The sequence below is a fragment of the Pseudophryne corroboree genome, chromosome 1 (assembly GCF_028390025.1).
Source record: "Pseudophryne corroboree isolate aPseCor3 chromosome 1, aPseCor3.hap2, whole genome shotgun sequence".
In the NCBI taxonomy this organism is placed as follows: Eukaryota; Metazoa; Chordata; class Amphibia; order Anura; family Myobatrachidae; genus Pseudophryne; species Pseudophryne corroboree.
Window position 1 is genome coordinate 614,939,960 of NC_086444.1, and position 24,216 is coordinate 614,964,175.

A 24,216-nucleotide genomic window follows, 5' to 3' on the forward strand; every position below is an offset into this window, starting at 1 on the left:
TTAGGGCACAGATTGGGTACTGCCATTCTCACTGCTACATACACTGTACATGCAGTGGAGCATACACATACAGACACCCATTTGAGAGAGTGTAGGCACTTGATGGAACAGCTATCCCTGTGTGTGGCAGTGTCTAGATGACAATCTAATATATTCATGCCTGTCCATTAGAATATGGGTTTTAAGTTACCTTTTTTTAGTAGGAAATGATAGGTAATTTGATATTATGGTACATTTTTAAGTGGTTTAAATGATTTAACCCTTTAAGTGCCAGGTCAGAGAGTTGTCTTACATTGAATGTGATATTCTTGGGTGTTTGCATTATTTCACATACTGAAGGGGAGACTACAAGATGAAAGTGATATCTTAGTTATTATGCTTTCAGCACTTTTCTATTACAATATAATAATTTTAAAAAAAATTCAATAATCTGAATTAAACATGTTTTTATTGTTTTATAAGGTCGCCGTAGTTTCCAACTGGTCATGGAATATCTTCCTAATGGAAGTTTGCAGCAATATTTGCCAAAGAACAGGGACGAGCTGTGCTCCCATCATCTGCTTCTTTATGCCTCCCAGATATGCAAGGTTTGTCCTCTTATAATACACATAAGCCTTTCAATGCTTCTATCCTGTTAATGGGCATTTATAGTTCTTATAAAACTTCCTAGGAAATCTCGGACAGTAGTGTTATAATAACTGATACAAAAGATTGTAAATGTGTTTATATTAATCCGTCACTAGATGGCGCTCTTTCGCTTTTCATCCTGCATTGGTGATATGCTGCATTCAGTGTTAAAAAGATAGTAATAAGTAGTTACATTTTTACTCCACATAAACTACATAGCAAAAATTGATAAAGTACAGAATGTGTTTAAAATCAAATCTACTCTTTCTCAAGCAGCAGAGTTGTAAAAATGAGGTTCCAATATGTTGTCATTAATCTTCATAACTGAGATTGGTTTAAGGGAATTATGGGCAAGTGGATCCCGAAACTGTTACACAACATCTACGGTATCTTTATTATACATTTTTCTAGTCCTGCAGACCTCTGACAGTCATTGTAACAAATGGTAATATTACACGTCAGCCTCATGTCTCTAATTTTTTTTGAGCTACCAATAACTTCATTCTTTTATTATTATTTAACACAATGGGGGTAATTCTGAGTTGATCGCAGCAGCAAGTTTGTTAGCAATTGGGCAAAACCATGGCCCTCATTCCGAGTTGTTCGCTCGCTAGCCGCTTTTCGCAGCAGTGCACACGCTAAGCCGCCGCCCTCTGGGAGTGTATCTTAGCTTAGCAGAATTGCGAACGAAAGATTCGCAAAATTGCGAATAGACATTTCTTAGCAGTTTCTAAGTAGCTCGAGACTTACCCTGCCACTGCGATCAGTTCAGTCAGTTTCGTTCCTGGTTTGACGTCACAAACACACCCAGCGTTCGCCCAGACACTCCCCCGTTTCTCCAGCCACTCCCGCGTTTTCCCCAGAAACGGCAGCGTTTTTTCACACACACCCATAAAACGGCCAGTTTCCGCCCAGAAACACCCACTTCCTGTCAATCACACTCCGATCACCAGAACGAAGAAAAAACCTCGTAATGCCGTGAGTAAAATAACAAACTTCTTAGCAAATTTACTTGACGCAGCCGCAGTGCGAACATTGCGCATGCGCAGTTAGCGGAAAATAGCACCGATGCAAAGGAAAATAACGAGCGAACAACTCGGAATGAGGGCCTATGTGCACTGCAGGTGGGGCAGATGTAACATCTGCAGAGAGAGTTAGATTTGGGTGGGTTATTTTGTTTCTGTGCAGGGTAAATACTGGCTGCTTTATTTTTACACTGCAATTTAGATTTCAGTTTGAACACACCCACCCAAATCTAACTCTCTCTGCACATGTTATATCTGCCCCCCCTGCAGTGCACATAGGGGGTAATTCCAAGTTGATCGCAGCAGGAATTCTGTTAGCAATTGGGCACTGTGCACTGCAGGGGAGGCAGATATAACATGTGCAGAGAGAGTTAGATTTGGGTGTGGTGTGTTCAATCTGCAATCTAATTTGCAGTGTAAAAATAAAGCAGCCAGTATTTACCCTGCACAGAAATAAAATAACCCACCCAAATCTAACTCTCTCTGCAAATGTTATATCCAGTGCCTTTTCTTGCGACGGGCGAGCCGTGCAACCGCACGGGGCGCCCTCCGCGGCACTTCTTAAGAACTTTCAATCCCCCCTCCCCTCTCCTCCCGAGTGCCCAGCTCAGGGGGCGGGGTTTTGCGGAATGACGCGATTGCGTCGTGACGTCACAATGCAATCGCGTCATTCCGCGAAACCCCGCCCCCTAAGCTGGGCACTCGGGAGAAGGGAGGAGGGAGAAGGGGGAGCCAAGCCGCGGCGCCGCGCAGATGAGGAAGAGGCAGCTGAAGAGCGGGAAGAACCGCTTCAAATGTAAGTCAGCCCCTCTCCCTCTCTCTCTCTCCCTCCCCCCTCACCACCACCACCTGCCGTACTGTGTAAAATGGGGACACCTGTCTGCCGGAATGTGTAAAATGGGGACTCTTGCCTGCCGGAATGTGTAAAATGGGGATGCAGTCTGCCGTAATGTGTAAAATGGGGGCACATGCCTGCCGCAATGTGTAAAATGGGGGCACGTGCCTGCCACAATGTGTAAAATGGGGACACTTTCCTGCCGCAATGTGTAAAATGGGGACACTTTCCTGCCGCATTGTGTAAAATGGGGACACTTTCCTGCCGCAATGTGTAAAATGGGGACACTTTCCTACCGCAATGTGTAAAATGGGGGCACGTGCCTGCCACAATGTGTAAAATGCGGACACTTTCCTGCCGCAATGTGTAAAATGGGGACACTTTCCTGCCGCAATGTGTAAAATGGGGGCACGTGCCTGCCGGAATGTGTAAAATGGGGATGCAGTCTGCCGTAATGTGTAAAATGGGGACACGTGCCTGCCGCAATGTGTAAAATGGGGGCACGTGCCTGCCGCAGTGTGTAAAGTGGGGGCACGTGCCTGCCACAATGTGTAAAATGGGGACACTTGCCTGTTGTACCGTGTAAAATGGGGGCACGTGCCTGCCGCAATGTGTAAAATGGGGACACGTGCCTGCCGCAATGTGTAAAATAGAGGCACGTGCCTGCCGCAATGTGTAAAAGGGGGACACTTTCCTGCCGCAATGTGTAAAATGGGGACACTTTCCTGCCGCAATGTGTAAAATGGGGGCACGTGCTTGCCGCAATGTGTAAAATGGGGGCATGTGCCTGTCACAATGTGTAAAATGGGGACACTTTCCTGCCGCAATGTGTAAAATGGGGGCATGTGCCTGTCACAATGTGTAAAATGGGGACACTTGCCTGTTGTACTGTGTAAAATGGAGGCACGTGCCTGCCGCAATGTGTAAAATGGGGACACGTGGCTGCCACAATGTGTAAAATGGGGACACTTGCCTGTTGTACTGTGTAAAATGGAGGCACGTGCCTGCCGCAATGTGTAAAATGGGGACACTTTCCTGCCGCAATGTGTAAAATGGGGGCACGTGCCTGCCGCAATGTGTAAAATGGGGACACTTGCCTGCCGTGCTGTGTAAAATGGGGACACTTGCTTGCCGTGCTGTGTAAAATGGGGACACTTGCCTACCGTGCTGTGTAAAATGGGGACACTTGCCTGCCGTGCTGTGTAAAATGGGGTCGCGTGCCTGCTGTAATGTGTAAAATTAGGACTTTTTTTTTTTTTAATCCTCTGGTGGCCGTGATGATGAGATCAGATGAGGCCACGCCCATCTTAACAAGGCCACGCCCATTTAATGAGGTCACGCCCCCTTGCATGCTTTTACTCTTTATATCTATGGGGGGGGCACATTTTTTTATGTGAATAGGAGGGGGGGGGGGGGGCATTTTTAAATCTCGCACTGGGAGCCAAATTGGCTAGAAACAGCCCTGGTTATATCTGCCCCCCTGCAGTGCACATGGTTTTGCTAAAAAATTTCCTGCTGCGATCAACTCAGAATTAGGCCCAATGTCCATTCCCACTTCCAAGGCTATTGTCATGCTGCACCTTTACTCTTTCCAGTTCTGTCAAAATCTCCCCTAAACATCAATATGGTCATCTATGTTTGAGATTGCAACTGTTGAGAGAAACTTATCACATTCTCCCAAACTCAGTCCTCTAGGCACCAAAACAGTTCAGTTGTTAAGGATATCCATGGCTGAGCACTGATAATAATATCAAAATGAATGAGGTACTAATGAAGACACCTGTGCTCAAGCATGGATAGCCTTAAATAACTAGACTGTTGGAGTGCCTTGTGGGCCAAGTTTTGGAACCACTGATCTAGTCCCTCTATTAACTGTTCCAGTTAAAACCTCAATGCCAACCTTTCACACTCCATACTCATTCAGTCCGGGATGTAGTTATGTGACTGGCGGTCACAACACCGACGCTGGCCTTCCGCCCCCTCACAATCCCGACAGCCGGCATGCTGACCAGCAGGGACTATTCCCACTCTTTGTTGCTCGCACCCCCTGCCAGCTATCTAAAAGCTGGGATCCCCGCGTCGGTATTGTCAAAGTCAGAAAAATATCCCTATACACGCTGCCATATTTGCACCTCACGCTGGTCTGCGCTGCGCATGCGTGCGCTTTCCCGTGATAGCGCATACCCGCTGATGCGTGCACCCGCTCGCATCGGTATGCGTATTTACGGTAAGGAGTATGTAGTCGTAGCGTGCGACCCAATCGTTACATATTTCCACAATTAATGTAGTTTGTAGATCATGGTCCCTTTGATAGATTCTGAAAGTTTGGTTAATATAGAATGTCCCTGAATGGAGGAATCCCTCTTTGTATTGTGCGAAGGGTCTAACAGGAATCATACAGCAGTGTTTGGTACCCATCGGAAGAGTATTTAATTAGCAATATTCCGGTGTTGGTTTGGAGCGTATTAATCGCTCGTGCGAATAGTTATGGACATAAGAAGTTTATGTCCATTACTATTATTTACTCATACTCAGGTATGCGGCGGGAAAACCTAGTTTCCCACCCACCTGAGCTGTTTGAAATCGTCACAGCCCACCTGTATGAATCACCCTATGACCTTTTGTTATAATGCGAAGCCGAATTCCTGCGTCCAATGGACAATGAGGTTGTAGGGACCATTAGATTGCATTGTGTGAGTAGCATAAAAGACAGGCCTGTGGGATCCAGCTTTCACTTCTCATCAAACGGTTCTCATTGCTGATAATCGGGAAGCTGGATGTCCAGAGGCGCATGCGATCATACCCTTTGTGCGTAAGTTTCTCTCCGTAATCATATTGTCTTACTGTGAGCCAATCTCTCTCTCTCTCTCTCTCTCTCTCTCCCTTCTCCTTCTCTCGTATCTCCCATTGACTAGTATTGTATTGTATTTCTTGTATAGTTATTTGGTTAGGAAGTCTCTGTTATATTGTAGTGTATCATTTGTACTGTGATTCTTTTTGCAAGTATAATAGTTATAATACAGATAATAGGCTTTGGACCCTAAACCAGTATCTGTGTATTTTCTATAGTTTTAAGTGTTCACTTGAGCGTCGGTGACGCTCAAGCAGCTTTGTAGTTAGTCAGGTTACACAAGGTTGCACTTACACCCTGTATTCACATTAAGGTATTCTGTGTATTTCATTAATAATAGGTTTAGACATAAAGGTATAGCGTTGTGAGCGTCTGCGCCGCTGGTGATCTTCTCGTGGTCTCGAGCGTCCGCTACGCCATAGCGAATCATTACTCTAGTCATCACCAATAACGTGCTGTCCTGTGATCACTGGGCCGTGAGCGAACGTGACGCTTGAGCGTCTCGCCTACGGCTAAGCGATCGTTACACAACTAGCGTACCCTTACGGTACTTCTTAGGTAAACAGCGTACTGTGTTCTTAGACTTCATTAAGGGTTGTTTATACGACAAAGGAAATTAACATTGTCAATTGGGGACTCGTCCTGTCCTTCTCATATCTGCACTAGTTAGATCAGCAGACATTATCCCCCAGCAAAGGGTGGGAGGTTGTCTCACAGTGCTGACGGGATAAGCGTCTGCTTCACTTAGATAAAGAGTGCTGAAGGAATCCGGGAACCGGAAGTAAGAACAAAACGCTTGTGTCTTTTAAAACTGTTTATTTCTTTTCTGTCTTGCGTATACACGCACGCATACATATATATCTGCATTTCTTTTTCAATTTCGTATATCACTATTCCTGTTTGCCAATTTTTATAGTTGATAGAAAAGTGCTAAAAGAGACTTGCTGTTATTTCATAGTTTAAGAATAGAGGTAATAGTTAAAAGTGTAAGACAAACACACAGGTTTGCCTGGGAGATAAGGCAAAGCCAGTGGGGTACGCGGTAGATGATCAGGGATCGTTTACATTGATAAAAGTATATTGTGTTACGGTGGATCTTTGTTTTTGCGTACGCGTGTCTCTAACAAAGACTAGCGTACGCAATCCAAAGGCCGACGCACGCAGCGTTCATTACGCAACGTAGCGTCCGGTTACGCCCACGTAGCTCAAGTTGTGATAAGGCGATAAGTAACGCAAAGGCGATAAGTAACGCACAGCGGTAGATAACGCGACGCGGTAAATAACGCAAATCTATTTTTGGAAAATTTGAAATTTAGTTTAACAGATCCTGCTCCTAATTGGTAACACAGCTGGGCTAAAGAAAATTTCTGCGCAGAAATAGATATAGAAACGAAAGTGTACATGTGTTGAGTGAGTGTGTTTTTATCACATAAGTTTATATAACTTAGAGGTTGAACCAAAAAGAAATCGGGTAGGACATACGTGTAAGTAACATATACGGTGGCTAAGGAGGCATCCTTGGTTAAATAAAATATGAGCATTAGAGTATAGCGGACCACAAGGTAACAAGACCAGGAGGTCACAAGGACAAGACCAGGAGGTCACAAGGACAAGGCCAGGAGGTCACAAGGTACAAGAAGGTCCGCTATAAAGGTACAAGAAGCACAACCCCGGGGGTTGGTGCTAAAACCCATATAGGCCATTGGAAGCTCTGGCTGAAGGAATTCGCAGCCGCAATTTTTGATTCCACTGATCTCTCAGTACATAACAGGTAGTGCTTATGTACTGAACGATTGTACCGCACGTAATTGTGTGCAGTAGTTAGTAATCTGACCTAATACCATTAGAGTAAAGTGGTCACAAACGCTATTTGTACATTCTGACGTGATTTGTGTAATTTTTTATTTTTAAAGGGAAGTTCGCTGGTCACTCAGGAACTATCTAACAACCCCACCTTTACTGGAAAGAGTAAGTGTCCTGCGGGTAACCCTCATATGTTCCAGTAAACAGAAGGTTTTTCTGGTAGGGCCCTGTATCGAGTACGCCAGCACCATATCGGTGTGATCAGGTCGTATTGGTCGAGGTGGGCGAGTGAGTGGGGTACTCGGTAAACCGCCACCGCCGGCCTATTTTGAATAATTTGGTTTGCTGTAAGGGTTCGCTGAAGACCGTGATATAAAGATCAAAGGAGTAGTAAGCAACACCTGCAGATTATGGGGGCCAATTGTTCAGGTAGGGGGCGATAAACCTCGGTTCGGGTTGATTCAGAGAACCGACCAGTCGGGTCGGCAAGGTACATCATGTGTGAAAAATACGGAAGTCACACAGAGGTTTTATGTGATGAATGGGAGAGAATGACTGTACAAGACAGGGAGAAATTCCCAAGAATAGGTAGCTTCAGTCCAGAAGTGTTACAAAATTTAAGGAGGAGGATATGTCTCATAAAATCAACAAATAGACGAATTCAGCATCATGATTATTTACAGTTGTGGCAACAGGAAGGTGAGATACAGAGAGGTTTGGCTCTGGCGGCGGGATCTGGGGCAGTCAGGAAACTGATCGCCACAGCCCCGCCACCACCATACATAGCAGGAGAGAAGTTGATTACGGAGAGAAACGCACTGGGTTGTAAAACACCAACACTTAGTAACCCTGTAAATGTTAATGATGTTAACCAAGTAACCCATGCAAGTATTAACCCGTGCAAGTTGTTCCCTGTTTTGAACTTTCCTCAGGAGTGTGATCAAGAAGACGATCCGGCAACAATTTCATCTCTCTCTCTCGCAGCCACCATAGCAGAGACCACAGTAGGCACAGCAACACCCACAAGATTAGCGAAGGCCCCTAGCGGAGGGATAGGTGAGGTCGTGTCAACGGGTAAGTACGGCACCATGCATTATACTGAAACAATTTCACCACAAGTTGTAGAATCTACACAGAATGAGGTTGTTAGAGTTAACCCTGTTAGAGTAATAGCAGTTCCCAATTGGAAAACAGATGTATCAGGAGCCACTCCCATAAGGAACATTGCCATGTACACTCCATTTTCCCGAATGGAATTAAGAACAATAGTGTCCGAATTTCCTGACCCCAGGAAAGACTTAGTTGCTAGCCAAAAATACATCAGGGATCTAGGTAACACAGTAGAACCCAACCACAAGGATTGGCAGATACTGCTAAGAGCTTGTTTACCTTCAAATGTCGACTCAGTTCAATTCTTAGCTGATTGTGGACTAGATAAAGATGTACCACTTTCAGATGTGTACAACAAAGATAATGTAAAAAGGATAAATTTACAGCTAAATGAGTATTTCCCAGCCATTGTTAAATGGAACAAGATATTTTCCATTAGACGAAAAGAGTCCGAAACGGCAGCAGAATATTTCCACCGGGCACTATTAGAAATGGCAAAGTACACTGGAATAGAAGACATTAGGACCAACCCAAACCACCAAGAAGTAGCAGTATCTGTACTGATGGATGGTTTAAAGGAAACATTAAAGACTAGGGTTCAGACCACGCAACCATGTTGGCGAGGTCTGTCGGTGTCCACATTGAGAGAGGCTGCTATTGATCACGACAGAAACATCACTAGACACAGGGAGTCGCAAAGTGATAAGTTGATGTCAGTAAGTATACAGGCGCTGACCACAAGACAGCCTGCGTATGTACCACCGAATCCTGTGGGTAAGTCAAGTGTAATAACATGTTTTTCTTGTAACAAACAGGGACACTATGCACGAGACTGTAGAACAAAGAGTGTACAAAGATCTTTTCAACCCCCTAGACAACGACACGACACACGACATTGGGAGCAGGGTCCACAGAGGCGGAGTTTTGAGCCACATACAGGGGAAACAAAAAGATACCCCCCGAACAGAGATTGGCATGCCTCTGGTAGTTCCCAGCTAACTCCCTCACAAGTAGTCGCTGCCAGCGGGATTCAGGGAGGTCAGCATACCCAATAGGGGTGTGGCCATACCTGTAATCTGCAGCCAGTTAAATTGATTGCCAGTCTTGGAAGTGAACCAGAGATTGCAATCAATGTAGCTGGGAAAACCTTAAACTTTCTTGTAGACACAGGGGCGGCCAAGTCAGTGATAAATTCGACAGTGGGCATGAGAACCACTGGTAGGACAGTTCCAGCCATGGGAGTAACAGGAGTAGTCCAGCACTACCCTGTTAGCAAACCAGCCGAGATTACAATAGGGCCTTTGCATACCAAGCATTCGTTTTTGCTAGCTGCATCGGCACCAACCAATCTCCTGGGAAGAGACTTACTATGTAAAATGGGTTGCGTCATTTATTGTACTCCTGAAGGTGTATTCTTGGACATTCCTGAGAATCACGCTCAGGAAGTACGAGACATGTTAGACTCCCCATCAAAATTAATGTCACATCCCATTATGACAAATAGGAATCCATCCCAAATAGAAGAGATGACATCTCAGATACCAGAGTCACTTTGGACAAAAGATGGACAGGACACTGGATTAATGGCAAACGTAGCTCCAGTAGTTGTACAAGTAAAAGATGGTAGGATAGCTCCAAAAATCCCACAGTATCCTCTGAAGCCAGAGGTGGAGTTAGGAGTTTTCCCAGTAATAGAGCGCTTGCTACAACAGGGCATTCTAGTAAGAACGTCCAGCACAGCAAATAGTCCCATCTTCCCTGTTAAAAAGAGTGGGGGGAGGGGTTACAGGCTAGTGCAGGATCTAAGGGGGATTAACAAAATAGTTGAGAGTCAGTTCCCCGTAGTGCCTAATCCAGCTGTCATCCTAATGCAAATTCCTCCCACTGCCAAATTTTTCACTGTTATTGACCTCTGCTCCGCATTCTTTTCGGTACCTCTGCACCCTGACAGCCAATATTTGTTTGCATTCACATACAGAGGAGTCCAATACACGTGGACTCGGTTACCCCAAGGTTTCATAGATAGTCCAAGTATATTTTCTCAGGCTTTGCATGATTGTTTACAGTCTTTCCAACCGGAGAGTGGATCAGTATTGATACAGTATGTAGATGATTTACTACTGTGTTCAGATTCGCTGGAAGCTTCCCTGAAGGATACGAAACAGCTCCTGTTTCATCTTTCAGACACAGGACATAAGGTTTCCAAAGACAAGTTGCAATTATGCCAAGCTAAGGTAAAATATTTGGGACACTGTCTAACACAAGGACTGAGACACCTGACCGCTGATAGAATCCAAGCCATTAGAGACATGACACTGCCACAAACCCAGCAACAGATCAGGACGTTTTTAGGAATGTGTGGGTATTGCCGTAATTGGATCCCAGGGTTTTCCATATTGGCGTTACCTTTGCAGGAAATGGTCTCCTCAAACAAACCTGATAGGATCTCGCATACAGACGAATCCGAAACAGCATTTGAGAGACTCAAACAGTGCCTAACGCAGGCGCCAGCACTAGGTATGCCAGACTATGGGAAACCCTTTGAACTATACGGGACAGAAAGTGCTGGTTGCGCAGCAGGTGTACTAACCCAAAAACACGGTGATGCCAGCAGGCCAGTTGCATACTACAGCGCTCAGCTAGACACGGTAGCACGATCCCTCCCCACATGCTTGCGTAGCGTTGCGGCGATAGCATTGCTAGTGACAAAAAGCAAAGATGTCGTGCTAGGCCACAACCTCACAATCCATACACCACATGCGGTATCTGCCTTATTAAATTCTGCCCAAACCAGACACGTCTCATCAGCGAGGTTTACAAGATGGGAATTAGCACTAATGGCCCCCGTAAACATCACCATAAGGAGATGCAGTGCATTAAATCCTGCAACATTTCTCCCAGGTGTGCCTGGTCAGACACAAAGGGTGGAAGGTGAGAGTGATGGGGAAGGAGGATTTAATACAAAGGAAGATACCCATGATTGTATGGAATATTTGACCCAAAATTTTACCGCAAGGCCTGACATCAGTGACAATCCACTGGAAGATGCAGAACTCACGTTCTACACGGACGGCAGTTGTCACAGACAGTCAGACTCGGGAGACTTGTGTACTGGATACGCAGTCGTAGATGACCAAGACACCATAGAAGCGGAACCGCTAGGTCCACCTCACTCAGCCCAGGTTGCTGAACTGGTCGCCCTAACCAGAGCATGTGAATTGGCTAAGGGTAAGTCAGCCAATATCTACACCGATTCTAGATATGCCTTCGGGGTAGTACATGATTTCGGAGCCCTATGGCGCCTCAGAAATTTCATGACGGCAGCTGGTACACCGATAGCGCATGCAGCTTATATAAAAAGGCTTCTAACAGTGATACAGGAACCCGACAGAGTGGCTGTTATCAAATGTAAAGCACACACATATAGCCAAGACCCAGTATCCCTTGGTAACAGCCGAGCAGACGAAGCCGCAAATCTTGCAGCTGCTACCCCCATACAGACAGACACCACACAACTGATGGTATTTAATACCATCAACACACAGAAGTTGTGTGAGATGCAGAATTTGTGTTCCACACAGGAAAAGGCAGTCTGGAAGGCAAAGGGATATGGCCAGGAGTCCTCAGGGCTCTGGACGGATGGACATGGTAAACCAGTGGCCCCCAGGACATACCTTCCATGTCTGGCTGAAGCAGCTCACGGGCTGACTCATCTAGGCAAGGAGGGGATGTGCAAATTGGTAAGAGCATACTGGTGCGCCCCAGGATTCTCCTCTCATGCGGGTAAAAGAGCAATGTCATGCCTTACCTGTCTGAGAAAGAATATTGGAAAAGCAATACCTACAGAACCATCCCATGTCCCACCTGCCGGCGGCCCTTTCCAGGTAATACAAATTGACTTCATTCAATTACCCCCATGTCGAAATTTGAAATATGTACTTGTTTGTATAGATGTTTTCTCGAATTGGGTCGAAGCATTTCCAGCAGCTACAAATACCGCTATGTTTACAGCTAAGAAAATTGTGCAGGAATTTGTATGTAGATATGGTATCCCTAGAATCATTGAAAGTGATAGGGGTACCCATTTTACCGGTGATGTCTTTCAAGGAATGTGTAAATTAATGGGTATTGATAGCAAGCTGCACACTCCGTACCGTCCACAGGCGAGTGCGAAGGTCGAAAGAGTGAACAGCACTATTAAAAATAAATTGAGTAAAGTAATGGCAGAGACAGGATTGACGTGGCCAGAAGCTTTACCCATTGTTTTGTATAGCATCAGAACCACTCCCAGGTCCCCTCTTAACCTGTCCCCTTTTGAAATTCTGTTTGGTCGACAACCGCATGTCATGATTAACCCTCAGGATGATTTGAAATGTAACAATGAAGTGACTGTAAAATACTTGATTAACATGAGTAAGCAGTTGAGGAATCAAAATGATAATCTGAAGTTGGTGATTCCTGATTTACCAGATAGTAATTGTCATGACATTGAACCTGGGGATTATGTAATGATCCGAAATTTTCTACGCTCAGGTTGTCTTATTGATAGATGGGAAGGACCATACCAGGTCTTATTGACTAGCACCACAGCATTGAAGGTTGCTGAGAGAGAGACTTGGGTCCATTCATCCCACTGCAAAAAGGTTGCTGATCCAGAGAAGTCCCGTGATAAGGAACAGACGGTAGAGGTTGTATCACTGGAGTGTCTGTTCCGGGAGGACTGAGGCGGCACCTGAGCCTTGAAGACCGAAAGCAGTTGTTGACTCCCTTCTCCCTTTTATTGTTTTCTCCACTTCCCATCCCCTCTCCCTGAAAAATGTCTTTTTCCCCCTTCTCATTCTTCTCTATTTCCTCCTCAAAGATGGACTTGCCCCAAGAAACTGTGATCCGGATTTTGATGTTAACCATGATGTTGACCAGAGCAGTCTGTTCCGGCGAGAGTACCATAGAGGTCGAGAGAGGTTCTGGAATGGGTTCCGATTATGATGATGGAGGCGCAGTTTTCCAAGATCAACCAAACCAACAAGCCAAGGCGAGTATCAGAAAACGATCCGATAGAAGAAATTGTGATGGATTATTAGCTGAAGAAAACTGTATCTGTAGGCTCTGTGACAATTTGATTGAGGATGGGTGCATAAAGAAATGCCAATCCAGTTTTAATATCCATATGGACCGGCATCCATTGAGTGACTATCACTCCTTAGTGGGTAAAGTACTAAACCAAACAGATTGTTGGGTATGCTTTCAAGTACCTCAGGGTCATAGCAAATCAGGGCTAGTACCATTTCCTTTAACGTTAGGGGAGGTACTTGAGCTAAGTGGTGGGAGACCGGTGGACCGGAGGTTTAACATCTCCAGCCCTCCTAGTTTGAAGCTCCACCAATACCATGTGGATAGGTCCCTCTTATGTTTTAATATCTCCAATCCCCGTAAGCCGGGAAATTGGGAAGTGTCATGGAGCAACCTTACCATGACCTTTTCACACAGAGCAGATAGAATGCCTACAGATACAGAGCTTGTACGCCACATAGCCAGTAGAGGAAAATCTTTCCGGTATCGATATACCTTAGGAAATAGGATTACTAGAGTTGGAGAAGTATCACCAGGATACTGTGCACATATCGTACAAACCGATACGTGCATTAAGCAGATGGAAGAATTAGGGTCAGGAGAGTTCACCTGGAAGGTGTGTAATATGGTAATGTCCTTCTCTGTCCCATATGTTCTCCCCGATGATGCATATTTCATATGCGGGAGAAAGGCGTACAAGTGGCTTGCCCCAAACTCTGAAGGATTGTGTTATATTGGAAAAGTATTGCCTGAAGTGATGACTGTTACACATGACAAAATGAAGGACATACACCGTGGTGCCCAAGCTCCTTATACTCACACTCATTACGAGCACCGAGTTAAAAGACAACTGTCAGAAAGGTTAGAGCATCCGGCCTCTGATCTTATCCATGAATCCACCGGGATTCAGGTTCTGGTAGCGTTAGATTTCACTCGCACCGCTCGAGGAGTGATGAATTATAGATACATTTCCGCACTCGCCAATTTGTTAGATAATATCACTGAAATGTATGATGACACGTTCAGATACACTGGAAGAGAACTTCAAGCTTATAAAACAGAACTAGTTCAGCATAGGATGGTTCTTAATTATCTTACAGCAGTAACAGGCGGATATTGTGTTACATTGGCAACACAGTACGGCATAAAGTGTTGCACGTATATCACAAATAGCACCGAGGATCCGGTAGAGGTCATAGACCAAAAGATGGACGATATTCTCCAATTGAAGTGGGAATTTCGTCGAAAACACAATCTCACCCTTGCTGCTGTAGGTAATGAGCTGACTGGTTGGGTGTCATGGTTGAACCCGCGAAATTGGTTCTCCGGTTTAGGAGACTGGGCTCAAGGAGTCATAATGGATGTTGGAAAGTTTCTCCTATGTATCTTAGGTGTTGTTATATCTATTGGAATGATATTTAGATGCGGGCAGGCTTTAATGAGGTGTAAACAAAGTACAAAAGTGATGAGCTTGAGGAGTGAGGAAACTGTAATTAACCTGGATTTGATTTATGACCCAATGATAGAAACCAGGATGTGATGAAAAATGCGATTATACGGTCCGTTTCTTTCACCTGTTTTTCTGCTTTTCTCCAAGATACAAAGACCCCCTTGGACGAGGAAGTTGACGAGACGCTATACAGACAACAGACAAGCACCAAAGATGAAGTTTTGACCACTTGAGAAATGGACATTTGATGAACTTTGCCATGGATCCCCAGTTTCCCTAGTATTTTTAAACTCACGCTAGCCCAACATTTTTTGTAAATCTGATGGCACTGACAAAGCTATTTGCTCATGCCCAAGGAGCAATACAGCGCAAAGAAGACGACTCTCAACAGATACCGAACAAAACTTCAACGACAGATGTACATTTACCTGACATAGAATATCATTGCATTCTCCATAAGTGCTCTTTATCTTCATCTCTACAACCCTCAGGTAATAACACACATAGTAAAGGGAATACAGGCACAGATATCAGCAATCACATATTCCCCCATTCATGTATCATCAACTAAAATGTGCTCCCCATTTTGTTCAAAATCCGAAAAGAGCTCGGTAAAGTTTGACAGCCCATCCACAGACCCGTACCACGGGATAAGAAGGAATTCAAATGTATACTTCGCAATACCTCGAAGCTTGATTTACAACACGTACGGCACGATGATACATGACCCCCCAAACATGGACTCATACACACATGCTTCTGCTTTCTCACTAGGTCATACCCTCTTCACACCTACTCCACTCTTCTTCCTTTCCCCACCATGGAAATTAATTAACCCCTGACTTATATTTTTCTCCTTTTGAAATGTTTTAGAAGGTGGCAGTTATTATTGACTGCCAAAGGGTGGACTGTCAAAGTCAGAAAAATATCCCTATACACGCTGCCATATTTGCACCTCACGCTGGTCTGCGCTGCGCATGCGTGCGCTTTCCCGTGATAGCGCATACCCGCTGATGCGTGCACCCGCTCGCATCGGTATGCGTATTTACGGTAAGGAGTATGTAGTCGTAGCGTGCGACCCAATCGTTACATATTTCCACAATTAATGTAGTTTGTAGATCATGGTCCCTTTGATAGATTCTGAAAGTTTGGTTAATATAGAATGTCCCTGAATGGAGGAATCCCTCTTTGTATTGTGCGAAGGGTCTAACAGGAATCATACAGCAGTGTTTGGTACCCATCGGAAGAGTATTTAATTAGCAATATTCCGGTGTTGGTTTGGAGCGTATTAATCGCTCGTGCGAATAGTTATGGACATAAGAAGTTTATGTCCATTACTATTATTTACTCATACTCAGGTATGCGGCGGGAAAACTTAGTTTCCCACCCACCTGAGCTGTTTGAAATCGTCACAGCCCACCTGTATGAATCACCCTATGACCTTTTGTTATAATGCGAAGCCGAATTCCTGCGTCCAATGGACAATGAGGTTGTAGGGACCATTAGATTGCATTGTGTGAGTAGCATAAAAGACAGGCCTGTGGGATCCAGCTTTCACTTCTCATCAAACGGTTCTCATTGCTGATAATCGGGAAGCTGGATGTCCAGAGGCGCATGCGATCATACCCTTTGTGCGTAAGTTTCTCTCCGTAATCATATTGTCTTACTGTGAGCCAATCTCTCTCTCTCTCCCCCTCTCTCTCTCTCTCTCTCTCTCTCCCTTCTCCTTCTCTCGTATCTCCCATTGACTAGTATTGTATTGTATTTCTTGTATAGTTATTTGGTTAGGAAGTCTCTGTTATATTGTAGTGTATCATTTGTACTGTGATTCTTTTTGCAAGTATAATAGTTATAATACAGATAATAGGCTTTGGACCCTAAACCAGTATCTGTGTATTTTCTATAGTTTTAAGTGTTCACTTGAGCGTCGGTGACGCTCAAGCAGCTTTGTAGTTAGTCAGGTTACACAAGGTTGCACTTACACCCTGTATTCACATTAAGGTATTCTGTGTATTTCATTAATAATAGGTTTAGACATAAAGGTATAGCGTTGTGAGCGTCTGCGCCGCTGGTGATCTTCTCGTGGTCTCGAGCGTCCGCTACGCCATAGCGAATCATTACTCTAGTCATCACCAATAACGTGCTGTCCTGTGATCACTGGGCCGTGAGCGAACGTGACGCTTGAGCGTCTCGCCTACGGCTAAGCGATCGTTACACAACTAGCGTACCCTTACGGTACTTCTTAGGTAAACAGCGTACTGTGTTCTTAGACTTCATTAAGGGTTGTTTATACGACAAAGGAAATTAACATTGTCAGTATGGTTACCTGCGGCCTCCTGACCTCAACCCATTCAGTCCATTCCACCACTCCCTATCATTACAGTAGATGAAGACTTGCACTACAATTCTTTCTTTAGATCTTCAGTAGTGTAGCTGTCTGGCCAGTGCATTCAGTACTCTTAAGCACATGACTCTTTTATACATCTAACCTGATATTGGTGGCTGGTCCAAGTTAAAACATGCATGTATACACCATAAATCTTGTAAGCTCCTGTGATTGTAATGACTGTGAAGCTGATGCAGAGGTGAAGGTATTCCCGTTGCGGAGCATATTATTTGTGTTTTTGCGCTGCGCATATTCTGTAATTGAGCACATACAAATGCAGGCGCTGCGCGAGTCGTGCACGTTTTAGTCACATATGCAATTGAAACTGAAGGGATATTAATGACAGATATCATACCAAGTGTACAGATAGCGGGCATTCCGGTTGTAAAGATTGGTAAAACTCTGCATATTGGCAAATATTATACATGTATTTAGTGCCATGCATGCAATGTGGGAGTAATTATGGCCAACTGTGCACCAACCCCTGAGTGTTTATTTTATCTTCCTAAAAAAATACTAAAAAAAAAAAAACCCCTAATGAAATGTTGTATAATAATGCCAACATACTGCACAGTGTTTCACACTCTATGGAATACCCCTTGGTTACTGTATATTTCTCAGGTAACTCTCCTTTTTCGATGTGATATCTTCTGTACACCTTATTGATTTGTATCAACTTAGATCTTCTAGCTGTCTTTCAGGGCATGCTATACTTGGGATCTCAGCGTTATCTGCATCGGGATCTGGCCAGCAGGAATATTCTCGTAGAGGATCTAAATCATGTGAAAATCGGAGACTTTGGACTAACAAAAATCTTACCACAAGATAAAGAATACTATGTGGTACGAGAGCGAGGACAGAGCCCCATCTTTTGGTAAGAGAAAGCACAAATACAAAAAAGGAAGACTAAGAACAATGTATTCCATACTGTATAACACTGAGGGGCTCATTTACAGATGGACTTATGTCTTTTGTTTTGCACAAAATGGGCTCATGCACACCAAAACCTGTCAGTCTAAAGTGTTTTTCATATTGGTGACTTGTGTATTGTGAGATTGGAGCAGCAGAGCATAGAAGAGCTACAGTAGCATAGGCACAGGTTTAGTGTGGAGCCAGTGCAAAGTGCACGCTACCCCAATACTATAGTACAGTGTGCCAGAAGGGGGGCCTTGCCAGCAATTTGAGGAAAACATTATTAAACGTAAACAGCTTTTATATATATATATATATATATATATATATATATATTTATATTCAAATGAACACATCTGGCACTCTGTGCAACAATAGAGATGCCTGGGTGCCCTCCTTGAAATAATGCAGTTTCTATGCCTTCCCCACCTGTGGCTCAGGTGTATCTGGAAAAGGACGAGAGGCGGCACTCCAAGGACTTAAAAAAACTTTTATGTGCAAAACATAGCAAGACAATAAAGTGCAAAAAAACTAAGAAAACATGGAGGTCTTACGACGTTTCAAGGCATCAAGCCTTTTCCTCAGGTAAGCAAACCCATGTAGAGTGTGATGTGCAGAAAACGAGAACCAAACCCACCAAGTGAATCACTCACCTTTTAAAGCAGTGCAGAGCCAGGTGTTCCCGGCGTCTGTGTCCGGGACTTCCGGGTGCGACGCCCGGGCGGCGCATAGCTGACGTATCCGTTGCTAAGCAACGGAAGCGCAAACAGGCGCCGGGGAGACCCGTCAAGACTGTGAAAGAATGTAAACAGAGATCGTCACGTGTGTGGTAGACAAAACTTATGACACCCAAAAGGGTGAATAGTAGGTGCAAGTGTGGTGCTTTAAAAACGTATAAAGAGATAAAAGTTACTGATGCTCAGCTGAGAGCTCTGAAGAAATATAAAGAAGTATAGAAAATGCCCAGATCGTGATTATGGCAGCATATACTACAAAGGATTAAAGTGCATACATTGTGACTGATTATGCAATAAGTCAAAATGGGCTGGCGAACACGGTGATGGGCAATTAGAGTGAATCCCAGCTGGATTGCTGCACCCCGGCACAGAGGGGGAAAGGGGGAAAAAACGGAAGGAGGGATGGATGAGGCAGTGACAGGGAAGGGAAAGAGGGATGGAAGGGTGAAGGGTAAGGCAGAAAGGGAGAGGGAGTGGGGGGATGGAAAAGGAAGGAAGGGAACGGAAAGGGGCGGGGGGAAGGGGGAAGGGTGGAAAGGAGGGGAGGGGGGGGGGATGAAACAGATCCGGGACCGACTGATGTGTGGGTACATTTTACAGAAAAACATTCCAAGTGAATTTTTCATTAAGTCCATTTGGTGATAATGTATCCAAAAGGAAGATCCACTTGGATTCACATCTGGATAATGCTGTATGTCGGTCGCCCCCTCTCACCGGACTCGGAATGTGGTCGATGATCTTGTATCGCAGACTAGAAAGTGGATGGCCCTTTAGTTTAAAGTGACGTGCAACCGGTTGGTCCACGAGTTTACCATCAAGCGATGCCTTGATGGCAGATCTATGCAACGCCATCCTGTCCCTGAGATTTCTAATAGTCTGTCCGACATATAGTAAGCCACATGGGCAGATGATGGTATATACAATAAATGGTGTCGTACATGTGACCACATGTCTGATTTTGTATTGCTTGCCTGTATGTGGGTTATTAAAGTTGTGACCTGTTTCCAAATACTTGCATGTGGTGCAGGATGCACATCGGTAGCATCCTGGTTTTTTTACTTGCGTAGAGGCGTTCAAAATTGGAGTGATATTTGTTTTCACTAGAAAGTCCCTGAGGTTGGGTCCCCTCTTGTAGCTAGGCATCAGGGAGGTGTTTTTGAAACAAGGTAAATCTTTGTCACCAGTCACAATAGGCCATAAGCCTTTGGTGGCACGTGGAAGAACTTTACTAGCTGTTGAAAACCGAGTGACAAATGGAATCCGTGATTGTAGTGGCTGTTGTGGGACTTTATAGAGCAGTTGTTCTCTAGGAATGTTAAGTACTTCATTTTTGGCCTGCTTAAGCTCCCGTAGCTTATAGCCTCTATGGGCAAATTTTTGGATCATATGATCCAGGGTCGTGACTAAAGTGGTACGATCACTCGAAATTCATGCTGCCCGAAGCATTTGTGATCTAGGTAATCCGCGTTTAAGTGCAGGGGGGTGACAGCTGCTATGGTGTAGCAGCGTGTTACGGTCCGTGGGTTTTGAGAATAATTTGGTGTGGATGCAATTATCCTTAATCTCAATGGTAACGTCCAAGTAATTGATGCAACATATAAACATTGGCGAACGATGGGGCCACTGAGGACCCCATCGCACACCCGGTGGATTGGATGAAGTATTGTCCATTATGCATGAAATAATTTTGTTTTAAGGTTTTTGACAACAGTGTCAGAAACAGAGGGATAGGGATAGCGTCAAAATGGTGTCGAAACAAGAACAATTCCATAGCTGCTAGCCACTATCGTGAGGGATCACTGTGTAAAGATTTTTGACGTCCAAAGTACATAACAGCATGTTGGTCGGTACTGTTTTGATACAATTCAATTTATTAAGAAGTTGTGTGGTATCTTTAAGGAACGTAGGTTGTTCCATAATATATGGCTTAATTAACTGATCTAGAAACCGTGAGATCGGCTGGAGTAATGACCCCCTGGCTGAAATGATCGGTCTGGGGGGAGGGTCCACAGGGTTTTTATGAAGTTTGGGAATTGTGTATAGCACTGGAGTGATGGGGAAAGGGGTGAGTAATGAGGTGTAAATTTTTTTGTCAAGATGTCCAGCTTGGTGGGCTTCCAAAAGAACAGAATCCAGATCACGTTTGAATCCCTCCGTGGGGTTATGGGATAGCTGATGGTAGGTAGATTGGTCTTGAAGGAGAAGGTCAATATTGGAGATATATTTTGTGGAATCCTGTATGACGATGCCGCCCCCCTTATCGGCGGGGCGGAAGATGACATCCTGGTACTGTGACAAATCTTGTAAGGCTTTGTGTTCAGCTCTGGTCAGATTAGTGTGAACCGTAGGTTGAGCTGCATGAAATTTAATGACTGCTGTGTCAAGCAGGCGGTTAAATGTCTTTAATGAGGCATTTGATGAAACAGGGTCAAATGACGTTTTTTTGTGCACAGCAGGTGTTTTGTAAACAGGCGCATTGTCACGTTGGTGTTGAAAGAATTCCTTAGTTTTCAGGGACCTATGTAGCCCATATAGGTCAATCTTCCAATCAAGGTCCCGGTGGGAATAGGTGGGGACAAAGGATAGTCCTTTGTTTAAAACATTTAATTCAATGGGTGAGAAGGTACGGGATGATAGATTAAACGTTACTTCCTCCCTTTGTTGATGGGATGCTTGGAAGATCCTTTGGTTTTGGCCCCCACGTCGCGTTCTTCCTGGTCGCGCATGTCGACTTTTGAACGTGTGGCCCTGGCTAAAGGGACCGTCCGTGTTGTCTGAGGATCTTCCGAGTCTGTGACTAAAAAATCGCTGTCACTATTAGACTGTGACCGGTTCCTCCTAAATGATGGATTTCTGTCTTTCCAAGAGATACGGGATCTAGCGCGGGGTGGTGGATCTGTACCGTTCAGCCACCGGTACACCCTCTGGTCTTCATAATCGGATTGATTAGTTTCTTTTGTTTACATTTTAACAGATCTTGTCTATAGGTGTTACACTGTTGTTCCAACCGGTCCCATTGTGCTTGAAGCCTTTTATCTTCTAATTGAGGTTTAAATTTCAAGGTGGCTGCCGCAAGTTTGGATCTGGTATCTGTTAGAATGGTGCGTGCCTCGTCGATAACCAGTTACATCAGATCTGAGCTGCATTTATTAAGGATGGATATCCATTTGCGGCAAAAATCAGCACTGTTTCGACCAATGGTTGGCATATTTCTTATTCTGAAGCTGCGTGGAATCATTTTAGCTCGGAAATAGTCCGATAGTGATGTTCCATGTAGGAGGTAATCGGTCTCTTTGTTACGTAATTTAAGAAGTATCTGGAAGATCTCATCAGTGGAAGATGGTTCTGGTTGAACGTTAAGGTCGGTGCCAAACAGGATCTGTGTAGCTTGTTCTTCATTGTAACTGAGTGTCTCTGCCAGATGTTGTTTAAGTTCAATGAATGACAGAGTTCCCGAAGCTGTGGGAGATGTCATAGCAACCTGTGGGGAGATCCAAACTAAGACCAAAAACCGCTGCTGGAAAGGCTTCAGCTGAAGTAACAAGGGTGTGAACTCACAATATGGTTCAGTAAACACAGGAAAAAATGCAGAAAAAAGTAAAAAGAGCAAAAGAATTCTTTTGTAGTTACCCTGCATGGGGTGTAACTGAGGTGCCTTGATACATAGGGAACGAAGCCAATTCCCAATAGAATATTCAAATGAACACATCCGGCACTCTGTGCATCAATAGAGATGCCTGGGTGCCCTCCTTGAAATAATGCAGTTTCTATGCCTTCCCCACCTGTGGCTCAGGTGTATCTGGAAAAGGACGAGAGGCGGCACTCCAAGGACTTAAAAAAACTTTTATGTGCAAAACATGGAGACAGTTAATAAAATAGCACTATATACACGGTATATAGACGATCTGCTAATCCTTTGGACTGGCACCGAACAGGAACTAATCACCCTCATTGAACACATCAACACAGCCAATTCACCCATCAAATTTACGTATCAGATTAGCCCCACAAGCATCAATTACTTGGACGTTACCATTGAGATTAAGGATAATTGCATCCACACCAAATTATTCTCAAAACCCACGGACCGTAACACGCTGCTACACCATAGCAGCTGTCACCCCCCTGCACTTAAACGCGGATTACCTAGATCACAAATGCTTCGGGCAGCACGAATTTCGAGTGATCGTACCACTTTAGTCACGACCCTGGATCATATGATCCAAAAATTTGCCCATAGAGGCTATAAGCTACGGGAGCTTAAGCAGGCCAAAAATGAAGTACTTAACATTCCTAGAGAACAACTGCTCTATAAAGTCCCACAACAGCCACTACAATCACGGATTCCATTTGTCACTCGGTTTTCAACAGCTAGTAAAGTTCTTCCACGTGCCACCAAAGGCTTATGGCCTATTGTGACTGGTGACAAAGATTTACCTTGTTTCAAAAACACCTCCCTGATGCCTAGCTACAAGAGGGGACCCAACCTCAGGGACTTTCTAGTGAAAACAAATATCACTCCAATTTTGAACGCCTCTACGCAAGTAAAAAAACCAGGATGCTACCATTGTGCATCCTGCACCACATGCAAGTATTTGGAAACAGGTCACAACTTTAATAACCCACATACAGGCAAGCAATACAAAAGCAGACATGTGGTCACATGTACGACACCATTTATTGTATATACCATCATCTGCCCATGTGGCTTACTATATGTCGGACAGACTATTAGAAATCTCAGGGACAGGATGGCGTTGCATAGATCTGCCATCAAGGCATCGCTTGATGGTAAACTCGTGGACCAACCGGTTGCACGTCACTTTAAACTAAAGGGCCATCCACTATCTAGTCTGCGATACAAGATCATCGACCACATTCCGAGTCCGGTGAGAGGGGGCGACCGACATACAGCATTATCCAGATGTGAATCCAAGTGGATCTTCCTTTTGGATACATTATCACCAAATGGACTTAATGAAAAATTCACTTGGAATGTTTTTCTGTAAAATGTACCCACACATCAGTCGGTCCCGGAACTGTTTCATCCCCCCCCCTCCCCTCCTTTCCACCATTCCCCCTTCCCCCCGCCCCTTTCCGTTCCCTTCCTTCCTTTTCCATCCCCCCACTCCCTCTCCCTTTCTGCCTTACCCTTCACCCTTCCATCCCTCTTTCCCTTCCCTGTCACTGCCTCATCCATCCCTCCTTCCGTTTTTTCCCCCTTTCCCCCTCTGTGCTGGGGTGCAGCAATCCAGCTGGGATTCACTCTAATTGCCCATCACCGTTCGCCAGCCCATTTTGACTTATTGCATAATCAGTCACAATGTATGCACTTTAATCCTTTGTAGTATATGCTGCCATAATCACGATCTGGGCATTTTCTATACTTCTTTATATTTCTTCAGAGCTC

General features: G+C 44.6%; 1 protein-coding gene across 1 annotated transcript in view; it reads left to right on the forward strand.

The window, feature by feature from the left end:
- The window catches only part of JAK3 (Janus kinase 3), a 200,923-nt gene that overhangs the window by 170,867 nt on the left and 5,840 nt on the right, over nt 1-24,216 (forward strand). The window contains exons 20-21 of the mRNA XM_063914414.1: nt 463-587; nt 17,859-18,031. Coding sequence (XP_063770484.1) covers nt 463-587; nt 17,859-18,031 — 298 coding nt within the window. The remainder of the gene's footprint in view (nt 1-462; nt 588-17,858; nt 18,032-24,216) is intronic.